At 49.9% G+C, this 20,548-nt stretch overlaps 1 protein-coding gene across 1 annotated transcript in view; it reads left to right on the top strand.

Annotated features, from left to right (window-relative positions):
• Positions 1–18: 18 nt before the first annotated feature.
• The window catches only part of NMT1 (N-myristoyltransferase 1), a 24,564-nt gene continuing 4,034 nt past the window's right edge, over positions 19–20,548 (top strand). Inside the window, exons 1-10 of the mRNA XM_058820482.1 lie at positions 19–173; positions 7,158–7,272; positions 9,102–9,246; positions 13,241–13,359; positions 14,698–14,789; positions 15,374–15,490; positions 16,184–16,354; positions 17,246–17,354; positions 18,342–18,512; positions 19,641–19,808. Coding sequence (XP_058676465.1) covers positions 46–173; positions 7,158–7,272; positions 9,102–9,246; positions 13,241–13,359; positions 14,698–14,789; positions 15,374–15,490; positions 16,184–16,354; positions 17,246–17,354; positions 18,342–18,512; positions 19,641–19,808 — 1,335 coding nt within the window. The 5' untranslated portion in view covers positions 19–45. The remainder of the gene's footprint in view (positions 174–7,157; positions 7,273–9,101; positions 9,247–13,240; positions 13,360–14,697; positions 14,790–15,373; positions 15,491–16,183; positions 16,355–17,245; positions 17,355–18,341; positions 18,513–19,640; positions 19,809–20,548) is intronic.

Raw genomic sequence — 20,548 nt, 5'->3', positions numbered from 1 at the left:
GCGCTTTGTTGCGGGGGCGCGGCACGCGCGGAGGCCCCGTTCAAGATGGCGGACGACAGTGAGACAGCAGTGAGGCGGCCACCGGCGAGGCCTTCGCGGCCGGCGGCGGAGGAGAACGACCACGAGCATTGCAGCGACTGCGAGAACGAGGCGGAGCATGGCTCCAACCGGGGGTGAGCGGCGGCCGGGACCGCGTGCCACGGCGGCGGCCGGGCCCATTGAGGCGAGGAACGGCCGGGAAGTGAGAGGCGCCCCGCCCCTTGCGTGCGCTGATTGGTCGTTGGGCAGCGTCCTGGGCAGCGATTGGTCGAGGCGCCTATCAGTCTGGCGGGGGGGCGGTGCCGCTGGCGCCCATTCACGCCCGCTGCGGGAGCGTGTCCGAAGCTCAGCAGGGTCGGGCGCGGCCGCGGCGTGGATGGGTGGCGGCCCCGGTGCTGCAGGGCGGCCGGGATGGGTCCGGAGCGCCTTTTTGGGGCAGAAACGAGCGCATTTAGCAGCTCTTCCTGGCTGTGCATTAGGGTGTGTCTCCCCGCATTCCCTCTGCCCTTCCACAGGAGCCTCAGCCCACTCGTGGCATCTCCATCCCCGCGGTGCCACCCAGGGTGGTGGCACGGTGACACGCTGCTGTGCGGAGCGTGTGGCATCCCCGGGATAATCGCGGCGTTCTGCACACTCATGCCGTCGTTATCCTAAACACAGCGCAGGGTTTTGCAAAGCTCTGCCTACATTGTCTCGTGGTCGGAGCCTGCAGGGGAATGGAGTGGTGGAATAACAACAACACAGGCAGGTCCTTATCTCAGCAGAAATGCTCAACGTAGCACCCTCATTACTCACTGCCTTAATTAGTACAGTGCAGAGCTGCCTCACCATGCCTGGGATTCGGGGGAGAGGCTCTGTCCTCGTTCCTGCTGGGAATCCAACACCAACGTGTGGCTTTCCAGAGGTTCCCTGCAGTTTTCACTTTGTTTTTCCTGGGCTCCCCTTTCTCTCTTGATGCTGCTTCCCCACCATGGGCTTGGAGAGCCATTCCCCCTCCAATCCTGCCCGCCCAGGACCCAAAAGTGAATAAAAGGTCACCCAAGAAATATCACAGAGGTTTTTTATTCTGACAGCACAGCTGCCCATTTATATTTCATTTGCCTCCCGGGTGTGGCACCGTGTCTCACTTTAATCTCTTTAGCCGTGCTTGGGGGAGATTTTTATTTTCTTTGCCTCTGACATGATTAGGTTTGTGCAAGCCAGAGCTGAGCACAGGAGACAGGGTGCTCAATCACTGCTGCAGCAGTTCCTCATGCCCTTTGCCAGGAAAAGGTGTTTTCTGGAGCCCTCCTTGGCATCCTGGGCACCAAGAGGAGCTGGGAATATCCACTAGGAAATAATTTGGATAATTTGGGAAATAGCACCAAAATTGTGGCTGGTGGGCAAATAAAGGAGCATGAAACAGGGAGGTTTTTCTCTGGGAAACCCCCAAAAACCATCAGGGAGAGGCCAAGTGCTGGGAAGGAGGATGGAATTCTTACAGGATGCATTAATTCTGTTGATTCCATAGCATCCATCCCATTAGAGCAGTGTGTGGGAGTGTTTCCTGTCACCCCAGTGCCACTGTCCCCAAAACCAGGGCAAGGGAAGGGCTTTGAGCTGCTGAGCCACACTCAGAGCCCTTCCTATGCCTGGGACTCACTGGATTTTGGCCCTGAGGTTTAAAACATAAAAGTATTCCTCAGTGAAAGCAACACTTCCTTTCCTTTTAAGGACAGGAAAGAGGAATTGAGTTTCAGACAGGGAAGTGGCTGCCCTGCTCTCTGCTGTGCCTATCCAAGCTGGTTTTCCAAAAAAAAAAAAAAAAAAAAAAAAGTGGGATTACACTTGGTTGTTTTTCACATTTCCTTTTGTGTGGAGGGAGCTTCTGCTGTGGAGGATTTATTCCCTGGTTCTGGAAGGGCATGGGGTCAGGCACTGGTGACAGCAAGATCAGGAGTGTCCCAATCCCCTGAAACAGCTCAGAGCCACCTGGGGAAGCTGCTCCAGGCTGGGAGAGTTTGGGAGTGCCCCTGTGTGAGGGGACAGAGGGGTTTTAGCCACAAGAAAAGGTTCCTGGGACAGGCACTGGTGGCAATCTGAGCTCTGCCATCTGGAGATCCTCCCTAACGAGATTACAGAGATTACAGCCTAAGCACCCTGCCTGATTAGCCCCTGGCATGGCAGGAGGATTTTCCATCCCCTAAATACAGAGCAGGGATCTCATCTGACACTTCCAGCCTCCCACCAGGCTCAGGGAGCTGCTCACAGCTGGATTTGTTCCCCTTGTGCTCCCTCCCTGAGCTTTGGGAGCAGCCAGGGGTGGATGAGTGGGTGCTGAGCACCAGTTTGGTGTTACTGGGTGAGCTTGGTGTTTTCCAGTTTGGTACTGGGTGAGCCTGGTATTTTGCAGCCTCTAGAGGGGCTGAGCAGTTTCACCCTGAAAAAGCCTGGTTGCTGTCTTTAAATGCTTCCAAAAATCAATTTTCAAGATCTCTCAGGTCACAGGAGTTGTTTCTGGGCAGTGGAGCCTTTGCAGACACCTGGAAACAGGAAAGCAGGGATTGGAGCAATGGCCATGGTGATGGGGATGCCTTTCCCAGCATGAAGGATTTTCCATCCCCTAAATACAGAGCAGGGATCTCATCTGACACTTCCAGCCTCCCACCAGGCTCAGGGGGCTGCCCAAAACTGGATTTGTTCCCCTTGTGCTCCCTCCCTGAGCTTTGGGAGCAGCCAGGGGTGGATGAGTGGGTGCTGAGCACCAGTTTGTTACTGGGTGAGCCTGTTGTTTTCCAGTTTGTTACTGGGTGAGCCTGCTGTTTTCCAGTTTGTTACTGGGTGAGCCTGCTGTTTTCCAGTTTGGTACTGGGTGAGCCTGCTGTTTTCCAGTTTGGTACTGGGTGAGCCTGCTGTTTTCCAGTTTGTTACTGGGTGAGCCTGGTGTTTTCCAGTTTGTTACTGGGTGAGCCTGCTGTTTTCCAGTTTGTTACTGGGTGAGCCTGCTGTTTTCCAGCCTCTGGAGGGGCTGAGCCAATCTAAGCAGGTCTCACCCTGACCAAGCCTGGTTGCTGTCTTTAAATGCTCCCAAAAATCAATTTTCAAGATCACTCAGGTCACAGAGGTTGAGTTCTGGGCAGTGGAGCCTTTGCAGACACCTGGAAACAGGAAAGGAGGGATTGGAGTAGTGACAATGGTGGTGGGGATGCCTTTCCCAGGAGAAGGGAAAAGTTTTCCTTAACCAGAAAAAGAGCCCATGGTGATCCCACAGGGAGCTGGGAGATGTTTGCAGCTTTGCCTTTGTCCTGCTGCAAAGGGATTTGGGAGGGAAAAAGCCCTAAAATGCATCTGGGAAAGCTGTGGGATGTGGAATTTAGGATGTGGGATTTGGGATGTGGGATTTAGGATGCACCTCACCCCTCCTGGGGATGAAACTCCTCCAGCCCTCTCAGCTTTTTCAGGCCAGCTGCAGATTTTGGGTGGTGGTGGTTTGTCCCACACATTGTCATTAATTTGGGGAGTATCTGGGAGGTGTAGCTACCTTGGGGGAAGAAGATACTTGCTTTCCTAAATAGATTTAAAATAAAAAATACCTGTAATTGTTGCTTCTCTGGGTGTAGTGAGTGGGAACTTTGGGTTTTCCAGCATTTTCCAGCTGGTGCTTCCTCTGCCAGGTTGGTTTTCATCTCCTGGCCATGCCACCTGCAATGCCAAACCTCATGGCACCTTCTGGCACCCTGATTTCTTCCAGCTCATAAATCAGGGAGGAATTTTCTCCGAGCTTTCACCTGCCTGCTTGGGCTGAGCTCATTAGCACCAAGCTGGGAGTTGGCAGCTCTGATTTCTGAAGCAAAGCAATGCTGACAGAGGATGAGGAGAGCATTTTGTCTGTCCCAGCATCCCAAGGTGCAGGTGAGCTGGGAACTTGTGTCCTTCCCCTTTGGAAGGGACAACTTCAGTGCCAGCCCTTGGGGTGTGCTCAGGCATTCTCCTGGTGCTGTCAGAATTGCTAGGAAATGGTTTGGATGTGTTTGTGGCAGCTCCAAGGTGGCTTTGCTCATGCCAGCACTTCAGAGTGGCCAATATTTGCCTGTGCTTCTCCCCAGAGAGTTCAAAAAGTGACATTTGTCACTAAAATCAATAGTGGTGTCATTGCTGCTCTGCCATGTCCAAGCTGCATCTCCCAGGTGGGGGCAAAGCCCTTTCCTGGCAGAGGGAGGGAAGGTGACATTCCCCCCAGGGATGCTGGGCCTTGGAGCTTTGCTCCTGCTCCTCTCCTTCATGTTCTTCTGGAGAAAAGGGGGTTTATCTTCACCCTCTTTTGTGGAGCAGCTTGCCCTGAACCTCTGCTTGTTCCACACCAGGAATGCTCCATCTCTTGGTGTCTGTTCCATCTGCAGGTGTCCCCTCAATCTGCTGGTGACCAATCTCCAGGTGTCCCTTCCCTTTCCAGGTGTCCCTTCCATTTCCTAATGTCCTTTCCATCTCCTGGTGTCCAATCTGCAGGTGTCCCTTCCCTCTCCAGGTGTCCCTTCCACCTCCTGGTGTCCCTTTTGTCTCCAGGTGTCCCTTTTGTCTCCAGGTGTCCCTTCCCTCTCCAGATGTCCCTTCCATCTCCAGGTGTCCCTTCCATCCATCTCTTGGTGTCCCTTCCATCTCCTGATATCCCTTCCACCTCCTCATGTCCCTTCCCTCTCCAGATGTCCCTTCCACTTCCTGGTGTCCAATCTCCAGGTGTCCCTTCCATCCCCAGGTGTCCCTTCCATCCATCCCCAGGTGTCCCTTCAATCCATCCCCAGGTGTCCCTTCCATCCATCTCCAGGTGTCCCTTCCATCCATCTCCAGGTGTCCCTTCCATCCCCAGGTGTCCCTTCCATCCATCCCCAGGTGTCCCTTCCATCTCCAGGTGTCCCTTCCATCCCCAGGTGTCCCTTCCATCCATCTCCAGGTGTCCCTTCCATCTCCAGGTGTCCCTTCCTTCCATCCCCAGGTGTCCCACACAGGCTCTGCTGATGGATGGGGATCCTTTCTGCAGAGTCTCTGCTGCTGCTCAGGTTTTATCCAGAGGAAAACCCTCCCCAGTGTCCTGCAAACCCTTCTCTGCTCCCCATCATGATGGATTTCCATTCCACATCCCATTTTCCATCCTCCAAAACCATTTCTCCATCCACTTTTCCCCAGTTTCGTAACCTGGCTGCTCAGCCCAGGGATTGCACAGAGTGCTTGGGTTGGAAGGGACCTTGAAGATCATCCAGGCAGGGACACCTTCCACCTTCCAAGCTCTGTTTTCCTCCCTGAAATAAATATTTGGATGCTGCTCCAACATATTTTCCAACACATTTCTTCTTTTATTTCCCTTCTCCACCATTTTCACCACTATTTTGTGTTTGTAAAGACATTAAATTGGGGTTTATTTTGGGGGGATTCCAGGCTGTACCTCTGGGCAGGTCAGATCTGTGGGGTTTCCCTGTTTTGGGGTGCAAGGAGGGGAACACCTGTGCTGTGTCTCAGAGGCTCCCAGCTCCCCCATAATGTTGAATATCCTGTGTCAGGTCATTCCATGCAGGATCACAAGATCATCATCATCATCATCATCATCATCATGAGTTGCCCTCTGCCATGCTGGGAGCAGGAACCCGTCCTGCATTTTGGCATCAGGATGGCAAACAAAGGCCAGGCTTAGTGAGGGGAAAAATGGAACAAAATCCAGGATCAGTGAGGGGACAAATCTGGAATAAAAGCCAGGCTCAGTGAGGGGAAAAACTGGAATAAAATCCAGGATCAGTGAGGGGAAAAACTGGAATAAAATCCAGGATCCGTGAGGGGAAAAACTGGAACAAAATCCAGGATCGGTGAGGGGAAAAACTGGAACAAAATCCCAGGATCAGTGAGGGGAAAAACTGGAACAAAATCCCAGGATCAGTGAGGGGAAAAACTGGAATAAAATCCAGATCAGTGAGGGGAAAAACTGGAACAAAATCCAGGATCAGTGAGGGGAAAAACTGGAACAAAATCCCAGGATCAGTGAGGGGAAAAACTGGAACAAAATCCCAGGATCAGTGAGGGGAAAAACTGGAATAAAATCCAGATCAGTGAGGGGAAAAACTGGAACAAAATCCCAGGATCAGTGAGGGGAAAAACTGGAACAAAATCCCAGGATCAGTGAGGGGAAAAACTGGAGCAAAATCCCAGGATCAGTGAGGGGAAAAACTGGAATAAAATCCAGATCAGTGAGGGGAAAAACTGGAATAAAATCCAGATCAGTGAGGGGAAAAACTGGAACAAAATCCCAGGATCGGTGAGGGGAAAAACTGGAACAAAATCCCAGGATCAGTGAGGGGAAAAACTGGAGCAAAATCCCAGGATCAGTGAGGGGAAAAACTGGAACAAAATCCAGGATCAGTGAGGGGAAAAACTGGAACAAAATCCCAGGATCAGTGAGGGGAAAAACTGGAGCAAAATCCCAGGATCAGTGAGGGGAAAAACTGGAACAAAATCCAGGATCAGTGAGGGGTTTCACACCAGCAGCTGTTTGGAGATGATGATGGTGATGGTGATGATGATCTGGATGGCCAGGGCTGCCCTGCAGCTGTGGAAGGAGCAGCTGTGCCCTGCTGTGGGCATTTCCCACCTGTTCTCCCAGAAATTTGCTCCTCACTCTCAATTTTCCAGCTCCAGCATGACAGTATGGTGATTTCCCAATAAACAGCTTCGCCTCTGCAGGTGAGGTGACACTTGGCACAGTGTCACCACCTCTGTGGTACCTGACCCTGCTCTGGGGCCTCATCTCTGGGGCTGGATCAGTTATTTCTGCTTCCACATTCATCCTTGGGCTTGGAAAAGAGGAAAAAGCCAAAGCTGAGCACCCCAGCACTCCCCAGGGTGGGTTTGGGCACAGGTGGCAGAGCAGGGATGGGGTCACCTGCAGCACAGGGCACAGTCCCCACTGCCCAGCACACCTGTGTTGGTGCTGTCCCTTTTTGGGAGCTCCCAGGGATTTCTGTGCACAGAATATTCCTCTTCCTGGACGCTTGGACTCAGCAGGAGCTTGCATTTTCTTTAGAGTGCCTCAGAAACCAAAAAATGTTGTCCCAAAAGAAAAAACCCAAAGCTCCAATGATGTTTGTTTTATTCCCCAGGGGCCTGAGTCCAGCAAATGACAGTGGAGCCAAAAAGAAGAAAAAGAAACCCAAAAGGAAGAAAGAGAAGGGAGGAGGTGACCAGGCAGACCAGGCTCAGGACCAGCCAGTGAAGGTGAGCACACCTTCCCAAAATCCCAGCCCCATCCCAAACCCCTCCATGTTACTTAGACCAAGGACAGAATTCCCAGCTCTGGGTTTTGGCACTTGGTTGCTCAAAAACCTTCAGATTTTGAATTATTTTTCCATGTGTGGGGATTCCTGTTGGTGCAGAAAGTGTTTGCAGGGTTATCCATGGGTAGTGCAGTCCTTGGCTGGATATCTCAGCCAGTTCCAGGGTCAGACTGGCACCTCCAAGTTATTCTTCCCAGATTCACCCTGCCAGGTGAGTCCTGCCCTCAGCAGCACAGATGGGACATCTGCTGGTGTTGATTTTTTGCTTGATGATCCCAAGAACAGGCTCAGGAGCAGCCAGTGAAGGTGAGCACCCCTTTCCCAAAATCCCAGCCCCATCCCAAACCCCTCCATGTTACTTAGGCCAAGGAAAGAATTCCCAGCTCTGGGTTTTGGCACTTGGTTGCTCAAAAAACTTCAGATTTTGAATGATTTTTCCATGTGTGGGGATTCCTGTTGGTGCAGAAGGTGTTTGCAGAGCCCTCCAGGGATAATCTCAGCCAGTTCCAGGGTCAGATTAACACCTCCAAGTTATTCTTCCCATTCAGCATCTGCTGTCACAGGCAGGAGCTGCCAGTGCCAGGTGAGTCCTGCCCTCAGCAGCACAGAGGGGACATCTGCTGGTGTTGATTTTTTGCTTGATGATCCCAAGAACAGGCTCAGGAGCAGCCAGTGAAGGTGAGCACCCCTTTCCCAAAATCCAGGCCCCTCCACAATCCCAGCCCCGTCCCAAACCTCTCCAGTGTTACTTAGGCCAAGGAAAGAGTTCCCAGCCCTGGTTTTTGGCACTTGGTTACTCAAAAAAACTTCAGATTAAAGGGATTTCTCCACGTGTGGGAATTCCTGTTGGTGCAGGAAGTGTTTGCAGAGCCCTCCAGGGGTAATGAAGTCTTTGGCTGGATATCTCAGCCAGTTCCAGGGTCAGACTGGCACCTCCAAGTTATTCTTCCCAGACTCACCCTGCCAGGTGAGTCCTGCCCTCAGCAGCACAGAGGGGACATCTGCTGGTGTTGATTTTTTGCTTGATGATCCCAAGAACAGCAGCTGGGGAGAGCAGGGTCTGTTTTATCCCTCTGGGCTTTGCCTGATCCTGTCCAGCAGTCAGGGACTCAGGAATGGGACACACAGGGTTTGTCCCTCTTGTCCCCTCTGCTCCTGTGGCAGAGGACACACATCAGCACAGGTTGTTTTCTGTCCAAATATTTTGAATATTTTGTCCATCTGACACTGCAGAGCTTTAAATTTGGGCTTTGTGTTTTTCAAATTGAATTCCTCAGGGATCAGAGAGGAGCTGGGGTTGGGAATTCAGAGCAGAGCCATCCACCCTGAGGAAGAGGAGGATGAAAGTGTCTTTTATCTTGACTCAACTTCTCTGCCTTGTCCCAGTCCCTGGTGTCCAGGCTGCAGTTTGTGGATGCAGATCCAGCTTAGAGGGAGGAGGCTGAACAGTGAGAGAAAAGCCACAGAAAGCATCTCAAGTGCTGGGTGTGGGCTGATCCATCTGTCTGTGCAGGATGGCAGGTGGGGAGGTTTGCTCCTGGGGCTCACAGCACCCACTTCAAGCATTTTTCAGAAATTTTTTCCATCCCCTTTGTCCTGGGAGTGCCTGGAACCAGATCTAGGTGAGGGGCAGGTGACTGGTAAAAAATCAAGGATTGAGGATGGGACAGGAGGTTCCTGCCTGCTCTCCATGACAGAATCAGCTCCATATTCCCCTGATGAGGAGCCCTGCTGGCTCACCTTACACATTTTGTCTTTCTGTGCCCTCAGGTGAACTCTTTACCTGCTGAGAGGATCCAGGAGATTCAAAAAGCCATTGAGCTCTTCTCTGTAGGTCAGGGACCTGCCAAAACCATGGAGGAAGCCAGCAAGAGGAGCTACCAGTTCTGGGACACACAGCCAGTGCCCAAGTTAGGTATGTGCAGCCCCTCAATGTCCTGTGGGCCCTGGGGGAGGCCCTGTGGTCCCCAGGAAACCCTCAGAGAATCCTGGAGATGCTGATCTGTGGCCACCAGGTGAGTCCCTGCTTGGCCTGGGCTTCAAAGGCACCAAAATCACTTCCCCACCATGCTGGGTGAGTGGGGAGGGTCTGAAGAGCTGTGCAAGCATTTCAGGGGGTACAGAGTGACAAGGAATCCCTTCAGACACCTCACCTGATGCTTCCTGTATTTGTGTATCCCTTAATCCCAGTCCTGTTCTGGGTCTCAAATCACCCAGAGCAACGTCCTGGGTCCCAACAGGTCTCCTCCAGCCAGGTCTCAGAAACTCTTAGAGATCTATTTCACACAAGTTTCTTTTTCCCAGCCCTGAGACCAAAAAAGAAGTTAGGATTCATCAGTTCTGCTTTTCAATTTCTATTATCGATTCCATTCTTTCTCTGACCTGCTGAGATCCTTCCAGCACCCTTGGGGTGGTGTTAACTTTTTATACTAAAAGCTACATGTACTTTATTTACAATATACTTAATTTTCCAATATCTATCACCTATGTCAGACAGTCTGTCTCTACTCTAAACCAATCCAAAAGTGTCACCAGCACAGCAGAAGGTGGAGGTCAAGAAGGAGAAGAAGGACAGGACATGCCCAGATTCCTCCATCTTGCTTCTTGAATCCCCATTCTAAAACCCCAAAATTCTACTTTTTCAGCCTGTGATAAATTCACTATCATTCTACTCAAAGTCTTGTGGCTTGTCACTCCTCACACAAGGTTGGTAATTGTTTCCATGGGCTAAAATCAAAGGCACAGGTGTCTGTGACTCCATGCCAAGGTCTCTGAGCCCCCTGTCAGGGCCTTGAATCACCCAGGGCAGCCAGATCAATGTCCTGGGTCCCAACAGGTCTCCTCCAGCCAGGTCTCAGAAGCTCTTGGAGATCTATTTCACACCCAAGATAGCTCAGCTACCTCAGAAAGCATCAAATCAGCAGGATGGCTTCTGTGGCAGTGTTGGAAACAAAAAGGTTTTAATAAAAGACAAAATAACAAAACTCTTTACAGAGAAAAACCAATCCAGGTGCAAGAGGTTCTCGTTGCTGGTAAAACACCTCACAAAAGCAATTTAGTTCCTTTGTTCTCTTCTTTTTCTAGTGAATTGCTCAGGCAGGACTTTTTGGCTCCTGTCTAATTGGGTGTCCTTAGGTTTGAGGTGAAGTCCCCCAGGTCCTATGAGGTGTCTTTTTTGCTAATTGAGGAAAGAAACTTCTGAGCTTTTTTCCTTTTTAAGGAGACAAAAGACACTTTTGTCACTCTGTCAACAAGGGCCACACTCCTACAGAAGTTCTCTGCTGTGTGAGGCCTCCACAACACCTCAGTCTCACATCTCCCACCCCTGCAGTGGCACACAGGGATTGTCACCTCACCCACCCAGTCTGGGATGTGACAATGGGCAGGGAATCAAAACTTCCAGGGCCAGGCTGGAGCCCCCTGGGTGACCAAACACAGCCACAGCTGCATCCTCCAGCTCCAGCTTTCCCTTCATGGGTTTGTGTCCCTTTTACTGCAGTGTTTCATTCCCATTCCATGTTGTCTACACCACTATGAGGTTTTTTTGGGTCTCAGAAACTTTCCTGGGAGCACCAATCTCAGAGCTTCAGACTTGCTGCTCTTCAGGATTTCCCTTCAGGATTTTCCTTTTCTCTCCTCATCTGCATCCCCCAGAGCTCTGGGGAATTAGAGAGGGAGTCCAAACCCACAATTTTCTAGATTTATCTAAAACTTCTCATGGCTTCAGACTTGCTGCTCTTCAGGATTTCCCTTCATGGGTTTGTGTTCCTTTTGCTGCAGTGTTTCATTCCCATTCCATGTTGTCCACACCACTTTTTTGAGGCTTTTTTGGGTCTCAAAAACTTTCCTGGGAGCACCAATCTCAGAGCTTCAAGCTTGCTGCTCTTCAGGATTTCCCTTCAGGATTTTCCTTCCCTCTCCTCATCTGCATCCCCCAGAACTCAGGGGAATTAGAGACTGAGTCCAAGTCCACAGTTTATAGATTTATCCAAAACTTGTCATGGCTTCAGACATGCTGCTCTTCAGGACTTCCCTTCGTGAGTTGTGATGGTGTTCACAGGGGTCTGAGGGTGAGGGAAGAGATGAGGATCTGACTCCATGTTTCAGAAGGCTGATTTATTATTTTATGTTATATTTTATATTAAAACTATACTAAAAGAATAGAAGAAAGGATTTCCTCAGAAGCCTAGCTAAGAATAGAATAATAAGGAATGATAACAAAGGCTTGTGGCTCAGACTCTCTGTCTGAGCCAGCTGACTGTGATTGGCAATTAATTAGAAACAACCACATGAGACCAATCCCAGATGCACCTGTTGCATTCCACAGCAGCAGATAACCATTGTTTACATTTTGTTCCTGAGGCCTCCCAGCTTCTCAGGAGGAAAAATCCTAAGGAAAGGATTTTTCATAAAAGATGTCTGTGACAATGAGTTTGTATCCCTTTTGCTGCAGGTGCAGTGTTTGATTCCCATTCCATGTTGTCCACACCACTTTTCTGAGGCCTTTTTGGGTCTCAAAAACTTTCCTGGGAGCACCAATCTTGGCAGCACCACACACAAAACTTGGATACAGAGGGCTGGGGAGATCCCTGTCCCCTGAAGGGGCTCCCAGGGAAGTGCTGGGATTGTGGGGCTGGGGAAGGATCAGGCTCCACGTGAGGAGCTGGAGGATGCAGCTGTGGCTGTGTTTGGTCACCCAGGGGGCTCCAGCCTGGCCCTGGAAGTTTTGATTCCCTGCCCATTGTCACATCCCAGACTGGGTGGGTGAGGTGACAATCCCTGTGTGCCACTGCAGGGGTGGGAGATGTGAGACTGAGGTGTTGTGGAGGCCTCACACAGCAGAGAACTTCTGTAGGAGTGTGGCCCTTGTTGACAGAGTGACAAAAGTGTCTTTTGTCTCCTTAAAAAGGAAAAAAGCTCAGAAGTTTCTTTCCTCAATTAGCAAAAAAGACACCTCATAGGACCTGGGGGACTTCACCTCAAACCTAAGGACACCCAATTGGACAGGAGCCAAAAAGTCCTGCCTGAGCAATTCACTAGAAAAAGAAGAGAACAAAGGAACTAAATTGCTTTTGTGAGGTGTTTTACCAGCAACGAGAACCTCTTGCACCTGGATTGGTTTTTCTCTGTAAAGAGTTTTGTTATTTTGCCTTGTATTATAAAACCTTTTTGTTTCCAACACTGCCACAGAAGCCATCCTGCTGATTTGATGCTTTCTGAGGTAGCTGAGCTATCCTGGCTGTGAAATAGATCTCCAAGAGCTTCTGAGACCTGGCTGGAGGAGACCTGTTGGGACCCAGGACATTGCTCTGACTGCCCTGGGTGATTTTAGACTCTGGCAGGGGCTCAGAGACCTTGGCATGGAGTCACAGACACCTGTGCCTTTGATTTTAGCCCATGGAAACAATTACCAACCTTGTGTGAGGAGTGACAAGCCACAAGAGTTTGAGTAGAATGATAGTGAATTTATCACAGCGTGAAAAAGTAGAATTTTGGGGTTTTAGAAGCAAGATGGAGGAATCTGGGCATGTCCTGTCCTTCTCCTTCTTGACCTCCATCTCCTGCTATGATGGTGACACTTTTGGATTGGTTTAGAGTAGAGACAGACTGTCTGACATAGGTGATAGGTATTGGAAAATTATTGTAAATAAAGTACAGTAGTTTTTCATATAAAAAGTTAACATCACCCCAAGGGCAGTCACTGTGTCACAACCTGACCTCAGCAGGTCAGAGAAAGAATGAAATAGATAAAATAAACCTTGAAAAGCAGAACTGATGAATTTCGACTTCTTCGGTCACAGGGCTGGGAAAAAGAAACTTTCTGATACCTCAGGGGTCATCTCAACCACAGAAACTCGAGGGAGACCCCTGTTTCAAACTTCTTCATGTCTCCCTGCTCTGTCTTACAGGAGAAGTGGTGAACACCCACGGCCCAGTGGAGCCAGACAAGGACAACATCCGCCAGGAGCCCTACACCCTGCCCCAGGGCTTCACCTGGGACGCCCTGGACCTGGGGGATAGAGGTGTGGTGAGTACAGGCAGCTCAGCACATTCATTTTGGAGTGTTTTGGGTGGCAGCTCAATGCTTGGGCTGTTGGAGATGGTTTTTGGGATGGAAATGTGTCCTTCAGCACAGCAGGTGACTCCATGGCTTGGATGGGTCAGGCAGCTCAGCACAGCTCCTGATTCTTCCCCACAATCCCAGGCAGTTCAGCACATTAATTTTGGAGTGTTTTTCATGGCAGTTCAATGCTTAGGCTGTAGGAGGTGGTTTTGGGGATGGAAATGTGTCCTTCAGCACAGCAGGTGACTCTGGCTCTGTCACACCTTGGGCTTGGATGGGTCAGGCAGCTCAGCACAGCTCCACACATGGATCATTCCCCACAATGCCACAATCCCAGACAGCTCAGCACATTCATTTTGGAGTGTTTTGGGTGGCAGCTCAATGTTTGGACTGTTGGAGATGGTTTTGGGGATGGAAATGTGTCCTGCAGCACAGTAGGTGACTCCATGGCTTGGATGGGTCAGGCAGCTCAGCACAGCTCCACATGTGGTGCCTGATCTTTTCCCACAGTCCCAGGCAGCTCAGCACATTCATTTTGGAGTGTTTTGGGTGGCATTTCAATGCCCGGGCTGTTGGAGATGGTTTTGGGGATGGAAACGTGTCCTGCAGCACAGCAGATGACTCTGGTTCTGTCACAGCTTGGGCTTGCATGGGTCTGACTCCCCCCACTGCAGTTCCATCCCACACTGGGCAGCTTGGCCTGGTTTTCCAAGGGGATGTAAGGATGCCTGAAGCCTGGAGTTCTGTGAGAACCCCTTTAGAGCATGTCCCACCGCCCTGGGAGGTGACACAGGGTTTATTTACCTCACCACCAGCCTCCTCCTATCCACTGTCATAAAACTCCCTCCAGTCACAATACTCTACATATCCTAACCCTCATTAAACCCTGCACTCCTAACTATCCTGGCTATCCTCTCAGCAGCCCTGGGAGGATGAATAGGACTCAACCAAACACAAATCTGAAAAATCCTGGCCTTTTGTTCCATCTCCCACCCAGGCTGAATAGGAATCATTACCATCTACAACCCTAAACTCACCCTCCTCAACTTCTACCTATACATTATAATAACTGCAACTGTTTTTCCTCACCCTAAACACAACCAAAGCCCTAAAGCCATCTACCCTAATAACTGCATGGACCAAAATTCTGTGTCCTGCTGCTGCCCTGCTCTGTGTGACACTGCTCCACTGCAGCAGGGGCATGGCTGCACATGGTGCCCCAGTGCTGTGGCCACACATTAAATGTTCAGAATCCTGTCTGGGGGTGAATAAACTCCTTAACCTGAGTGTTCTGTGCTGCAGCTGAAGGAGCTGTACACTCTGCTCAACGAGAACTACGTGGAGGATGATGACAACATGTTCCGCTTCGATTACTCGCCCGAGTTCCTGCTGTGGTGAGTGGCAGCAGCACTGCAGAGCAGGAGTGTGGGGTGCTGACAGGCCTGATCCCCCTGACAGAGCTGCAGATGCCTTTGCTTCTGCCATCTCCCTTCTTGCTGAAATGTCCCTTCCCCATCTGTCACTGTGGATGGTGTCCCAGGGACATGGTGAGAGGGGCTGTCACCCAGCCCTGCCTGCCTCTGGCTCCTTGGGGATGTGGGAGCTTAAAAGTGGATTTTTCTCCTCTTTGGTTTGATCCCTCAAGTGTTTGTGAAAATCCCAGTAGCTCCTCAGTGCCCTGGAGCTGTGGGATGAAGACAGCTGCCAAGTTACCCTTGGAGTCCTGTTGCAGCAGATCTGCTGTATCCTCAGGGTGTTCCTAAATCCAGGAACAGATTTCCTGCTGTGTCCCTAGTGAGGACTGGCTGTGGGGTGCAGGAATTGTCCTGGATGATCCCTACAGTCCTTGTCACATCCCTGTCACTCTGTCATCCTCCTGCTGGCCAGCAGGACTCAGGGTGTCCCAGGGCAGGGTGGGAGGCAGGAGCAGGTACACCAGGGACCATGGATGTGGTCCTGAGGTGTGTCCCCTCCCCAGGGCACTGCGTCCTCCAGGCTGGCTGCCCCAGTGGCACTGTGGGGTCCGAGTGGTGTCCAGCAAGAAGCTGGTGGGATTTATCAGCGCCATTCCAGCCACCATCCACATCTATGACACGTGAGTGCTGCTGCATTGCTCATCCTGCCCCTTGCTGGGGCTCCAGGAGTGCTCAGGGGTCTGGCTCCATTGTCTTCCCCAGCAAACACCTGCACCCTTCAGCTTTGGAGGTGTTTTACTGCTTGGAGGGGAGGGTGGGGAATATTTAAGGGGTATTTAAGGGTTGGCAGGGAGGTTCTGGGCAGGGACATTGGTAGTTAACCATTGTGAAGGCTGTTTTCCTCAAGGAGGTGGGTTAACTTAGGGCTTACAGAAATTATCCAGGGTTAGATGGAGATGTAAAATCATAGAATATCCTGAGCTGGAAGGAATCTCTTAAGGATCATCCAGCTCCTAGCCCTGCACAGGGCAACCCAGCAATCCACGCTGTCCCTGAGAGCATTGTCCAAACTCTCCTGCAGCTCTGGCAGCCTTGGGGCTGTGACCATTCCCTGGGCAGTGTCCAGCCACCCTCTGGGGCAAGAACCTTTCCCTAATATGCAACCTGACCCTCCCCTGACCCAGATTCAGACCATTTTCCCTGAGAATCCCTGGGTGACACCTTAAGGAAGGTTTCTCCAAAACCCCTGCCCCTTCCTTGAGGTGTTGATTCCTCATTCCCTTGAAAGGGTTTGGAGGTTGGCCAGGGTGTTGGCCTGACCCTCCCAGGTCAGGACAGTCAATTCTCATGCTCTGCATTATTTCTTCCCCAAGAGAGAAGAAGATGGTGGAGATAAACTTCCTGTGTGTGCACAAAAAGCTGCGCTCCAAACGGGTGGCTCCGGTTCTGATCCGTGAGATCACCAGGAGGGTGCATCTAGAGGGAATCTTCCAGGCTGTTTACACTGCAGGAGTGGTGCTGCCAAAGCCTGTGGGGACTTGCAGGTGAGTGTCTGTGGCTCTCCCAAGATTTCTGTCTGCAGATCTTCCCTCTGTGGCCAGTGTGGGATTCCCCAGCACAGGGGAGTGTGATCCCAGCCCAGATTTCTCCTCTCAGGATTAAATGCAGTGGCTTTGCTAAAGCTGCTCATGTAACACAGGAGAGGAGGCTTTGGCAGCAGAATCACTTCAGAACTGTTGGGGAAGATGAAACAGGAAAGCTTTATCAATATGATTGTCTGGCAAAAGATTTTGAGAATATGGAAACTGTAAGTGAGATTGAAATGAAAGCAAGCTTTGAGATCCCTCAGTTACTGAACAACTGGAAAACAATGGTGTGGCCAGCTGAAGGTGATCCCCTTTTGATGGAACAACACCCTCTGCTTGCAGACAGGCCCAAGGGTCAGAGCAGACCCTACAGCTTGGCAGAGGGGGCCCAAAGAGGAGTTTTTAGGGTTTAAAATGTAACACAGTATGGTAATGTAATGATTCTTATAGGCTGTATGTAAATGCTATAGGATTTGTATCTTGTACTAGATTGGTTAGTGAGAATTAGAATATTCAACACAGAAGATTGTAATGGGAGCCTCGCTCTCTTACCCTTTTACTCTCTCACCCTCTCATCCTCTCTCCCCCTCTCTTCTCTCAGCCTGCTCTGAGCTGTGTTTGGCAGCTCCCAGCAGGGCCCTGCACCCAGGCCCTTTGCAATGAACCCCAAGTTCCAAACCTGGCTGCAGAGATCTCTCATCTCCATCCACCCCGACCCTCCTACCCCCATCTCACCTACAATAACCATGTTGCTGTCAGTGAGGAGCTGCTTCCCTGATGTTCTCCCTTGCCCCTGCAGCCACCCCACTGCCCCAGCACGAGTTTCCCACTGCCAGTTTGTTTCTGCAGGTACTGGCACCGCTCCCTGAACCCTCGGAAACTCATCGAGGTCAAGTTCTCCCACCTGAGCAGGAACATGACTATGCAAAGAACCACGAAGCTGTACCGCCTGCCTGAGGTGGGTGACAGCCAGACAGGGCTCAGGGCTTGCTCCTCCCTGGGCAAAACACACAAAGGAGGTCGAGGTCAGGTCCTCTGCCTGGAGACTCAGGGTTTGCTCCATGTAGTAAATGGCTCTGTCAAGCTGTTGTGCTTTATTTAATCTTGATGTATATTTGCTTGGGTACCTGCATTTTAAGGGCAAGTTCTTGCAGTTAGAGGAGCCTGGGAGGTTTTGTTTGCTGGTGAGTCACAGCCTGTCGTTCTGGTAAAACAAGCAGGCAGATGTGACAGCCTTCATCTGTCCAAACACAGCCTCAGTGTGACCTTGGATCGAGTTAGTCCCTCATTCCTCAGTCACACTGATCAGTTCTGGCACTGCAGTTGTCCTGCTGGGGAAGTTCCCCAGCTGGAGATGGAAGAGAAAGAAGCAAACTGCATTCAAATTGCCACCACCTTCCCTGACCTTGTTGGCTCCTTTCTGTCCCCCCTTTGGGGTGGAAAGTGCTGCTTTCATGCTGGGCAGCTCCCAGCTCCTGCCTCCCACAGCCCACAGATGCAGTTGCTGGGCTGGAGCTACTGGTTTTTGCACAGAAACTCAGCCCCAGAGCAGATCTGGGCTTGCTGAGCCATCCCAACCCTAAATTAGTAATTGAGGCCAACTGGGAATTACATCTTGTGGAGCCTGGGACACATCTCCCAACCTGTGCTTGCTGTGAGTGGGAACAGGACCCTGAGGGAAGCACAGTTTGTGTTGTTAGTGGGTAGCAGCACTTCCAGTGGGACCTGACCTGGCACTTGGGGCCTTGGGGCATGCTGTGCTCTCTGTGATCTTTGCCATCAGTGTCACAGCAGATCACATCCATCCTTTGCTGGGCACACGGGGCTGGGGGGCTGGAAATGGGCTGATCTCAGCACAGAGTGTCTCTGTGCTGCTCGTTGGAGAGCCCTTGGGTGATGAAAACCACTGTGCAAGCAACAAAACAACTTGTTCCACTTGCTGCAGACTCCCAAGACTCCTGGCCTGCGGCCCATGGAGCACAAGGACATCCCTGCTGTGCACAAGCTCTTGACTGAGTACCTGAAGCAGTTCCACCTGACCCCTGTGATGAGCAGAGAGGAGGTGGAGCACTGGTTTGTACCTCAGGAGAACATCATCGACACCTTCGTGGTGGAGGTGAGGGCAGCAGCACCATGGGAGGGGTGTTCTCCTGGGATTTGGCCTCTGCTGGAGCTGTGGGAGCCATCAGGGAGCAGCTCCATGGCTCTCCAGGATGGGAGTTTGCTGGAGATGGTGCCTCCATGCTGGGCCTGGGTGTCCTTGCAGCCACCACTCCAACTGGGAGAGCTTCTAAGGCCCTGGCCAGGTTTTATCCCAGCCTGACGTGTCATGGGTGGTGTTTCCAGGGTCCTCTGTGGCAGGGAGGAAATGATGAATGTGACTCCATGTTCTTAGAAGGCTAATATAATATAATATAATATAATATAATATAATATAATATATATTACATCACATTACATTACATCACATCGTATCTTATGATATAATCTCATACTATATAATCTCATACTATAATATATAATATAATATATCACATATAAATTATATAATATATCACATCATATCATATCATATATCATATTATGTTAACTTATATTACATTACATTGCATTTCATTATATTGCAGTACATTATATTACATGGTATTATATTACATTATATTGTATCTTATATAATCTCATACTATATAATCTCATACTGTACTATATCATACTATACTATATAATATATATAATATATAAATTATATTATTTCATATATTATATCATATATAATATTATGCAATAGTATATATTATATTATATTATATTATATTATATTATATTATATTATATTATATTATATTATATTATATTATATTATATTATATTATATTATATTATATTATATTATGCTATATTTTGCTATACTAAAACTTACTAAAGAATAAGAAAAGGATATTTACAGAAGGTTTAATAAGATAATAATGAAAAAGCTGTGACTCCCCCCAGAGTCCTGACACAGCTGATAGTGATTGCTCATTAAGTCAAAACAATTCCCACGAAACCAATCAAACAAGCACCTGTTGGATAAACAATCTCCAAACCACATTCCAAGGCAGCAAAACATAAGAGAAGCAATCAGATAATTATTGTTTTCCTTTTTCTCTGAGGCTTCTCAGCTTCCCAGGGGAAGAGTCCTGGGCAAAGAGGATTTTTCAGAAAATATCCCAGTGACAGTCATGATGTCACTTCTGCCTTCCAGAGTGCCCCAGGAGAGGTGACAGACTTCCTGAGCTTTTACACCCTGCCCTCCACCATCATGAACCACCCAACTCACAAGAGCCTGAAAGCTGCTTACTCCTTCTACAACGTCCACACCAAGACGCCTCTCATCGACCTCATGAGCGACGCGCTCATCCTCGCCAAGTCGGTGAGTGCTGCCCTGAGCCCTTCCCTGAGCCACACGTGGGGCAGCTGAGGGGTGTTTTAAAAAGCTTTCACTCCATTTTCAGCCTCATGTGAAGGGTGAGACAATACAGATGTTAGAATTCACGCCATCACGATTAGAAGCCAAATATTTCCTAATTATGTTATAAGTGTATTTTGGCCTAGCAGCTTTTGTCACACCATGCTGTAAATGCCTTAAAGCCAATCATCTAAAATTGCCGTCAAAGCCTTCTGTCAGGCTTTGAAAATTCTTACAAATCCATTTTTCCCTCAGGTGAGGGATGCAGGGCTGGGCTGGCACTGTGGGACATTGGGCAGCTCACAGGAACTCACTGCAGGCTGGCCACCCTTGGGTTGTGGGAAGGGCTTGATCCCAGCACTATAAAAATTAAAATCCAAAAGGATCTGCCACCCAGGAGAGGGATACTGGGGTACCTGAACCTTCCAGCTTGTGTTACTCATGTCCTACAGCAGTCTGTAGTAGTTGGATTGAGGGTGAGAACACCAAGGTGTTACAATTCACACCGTCACAATCAGAAGTCAATTATTTCCTAATTACAATACACTATAAGTGTTTCTTGGCCTGTCAGCTTTTTACCATGCTGTAAATGCCTTAAAGCAAATAATCTCAAATTACCCTCAAAGCCTTCTGTCAAGCTTTGAGAATCCTTACAAATCCATTTTTCCCACAGGTGAGGGATGCAGGGCTGGGCTGGCACTGTG

The sequence above is a fragment of the Ammospiza caudacuta genome, chromosome 27 (genome assembly GCF_027887145.1).
Source record: "Ammospiza caudacuta isolate bAmmCau1 chromosome 27, bAmmCau1.pri, whole genome shotgun sequence".
In the NCBI taxonomy this organism is placed as follows: domain Eukaryota; kingdom Metazoa; phylum Chordata; class Aves; order Passeriformes; family Passerellidae; genus Ammospiza; species Ammospiza caudacuta.
This window is presented reverse-complemented; position numbering and strand designations above follow the sequence as displayed.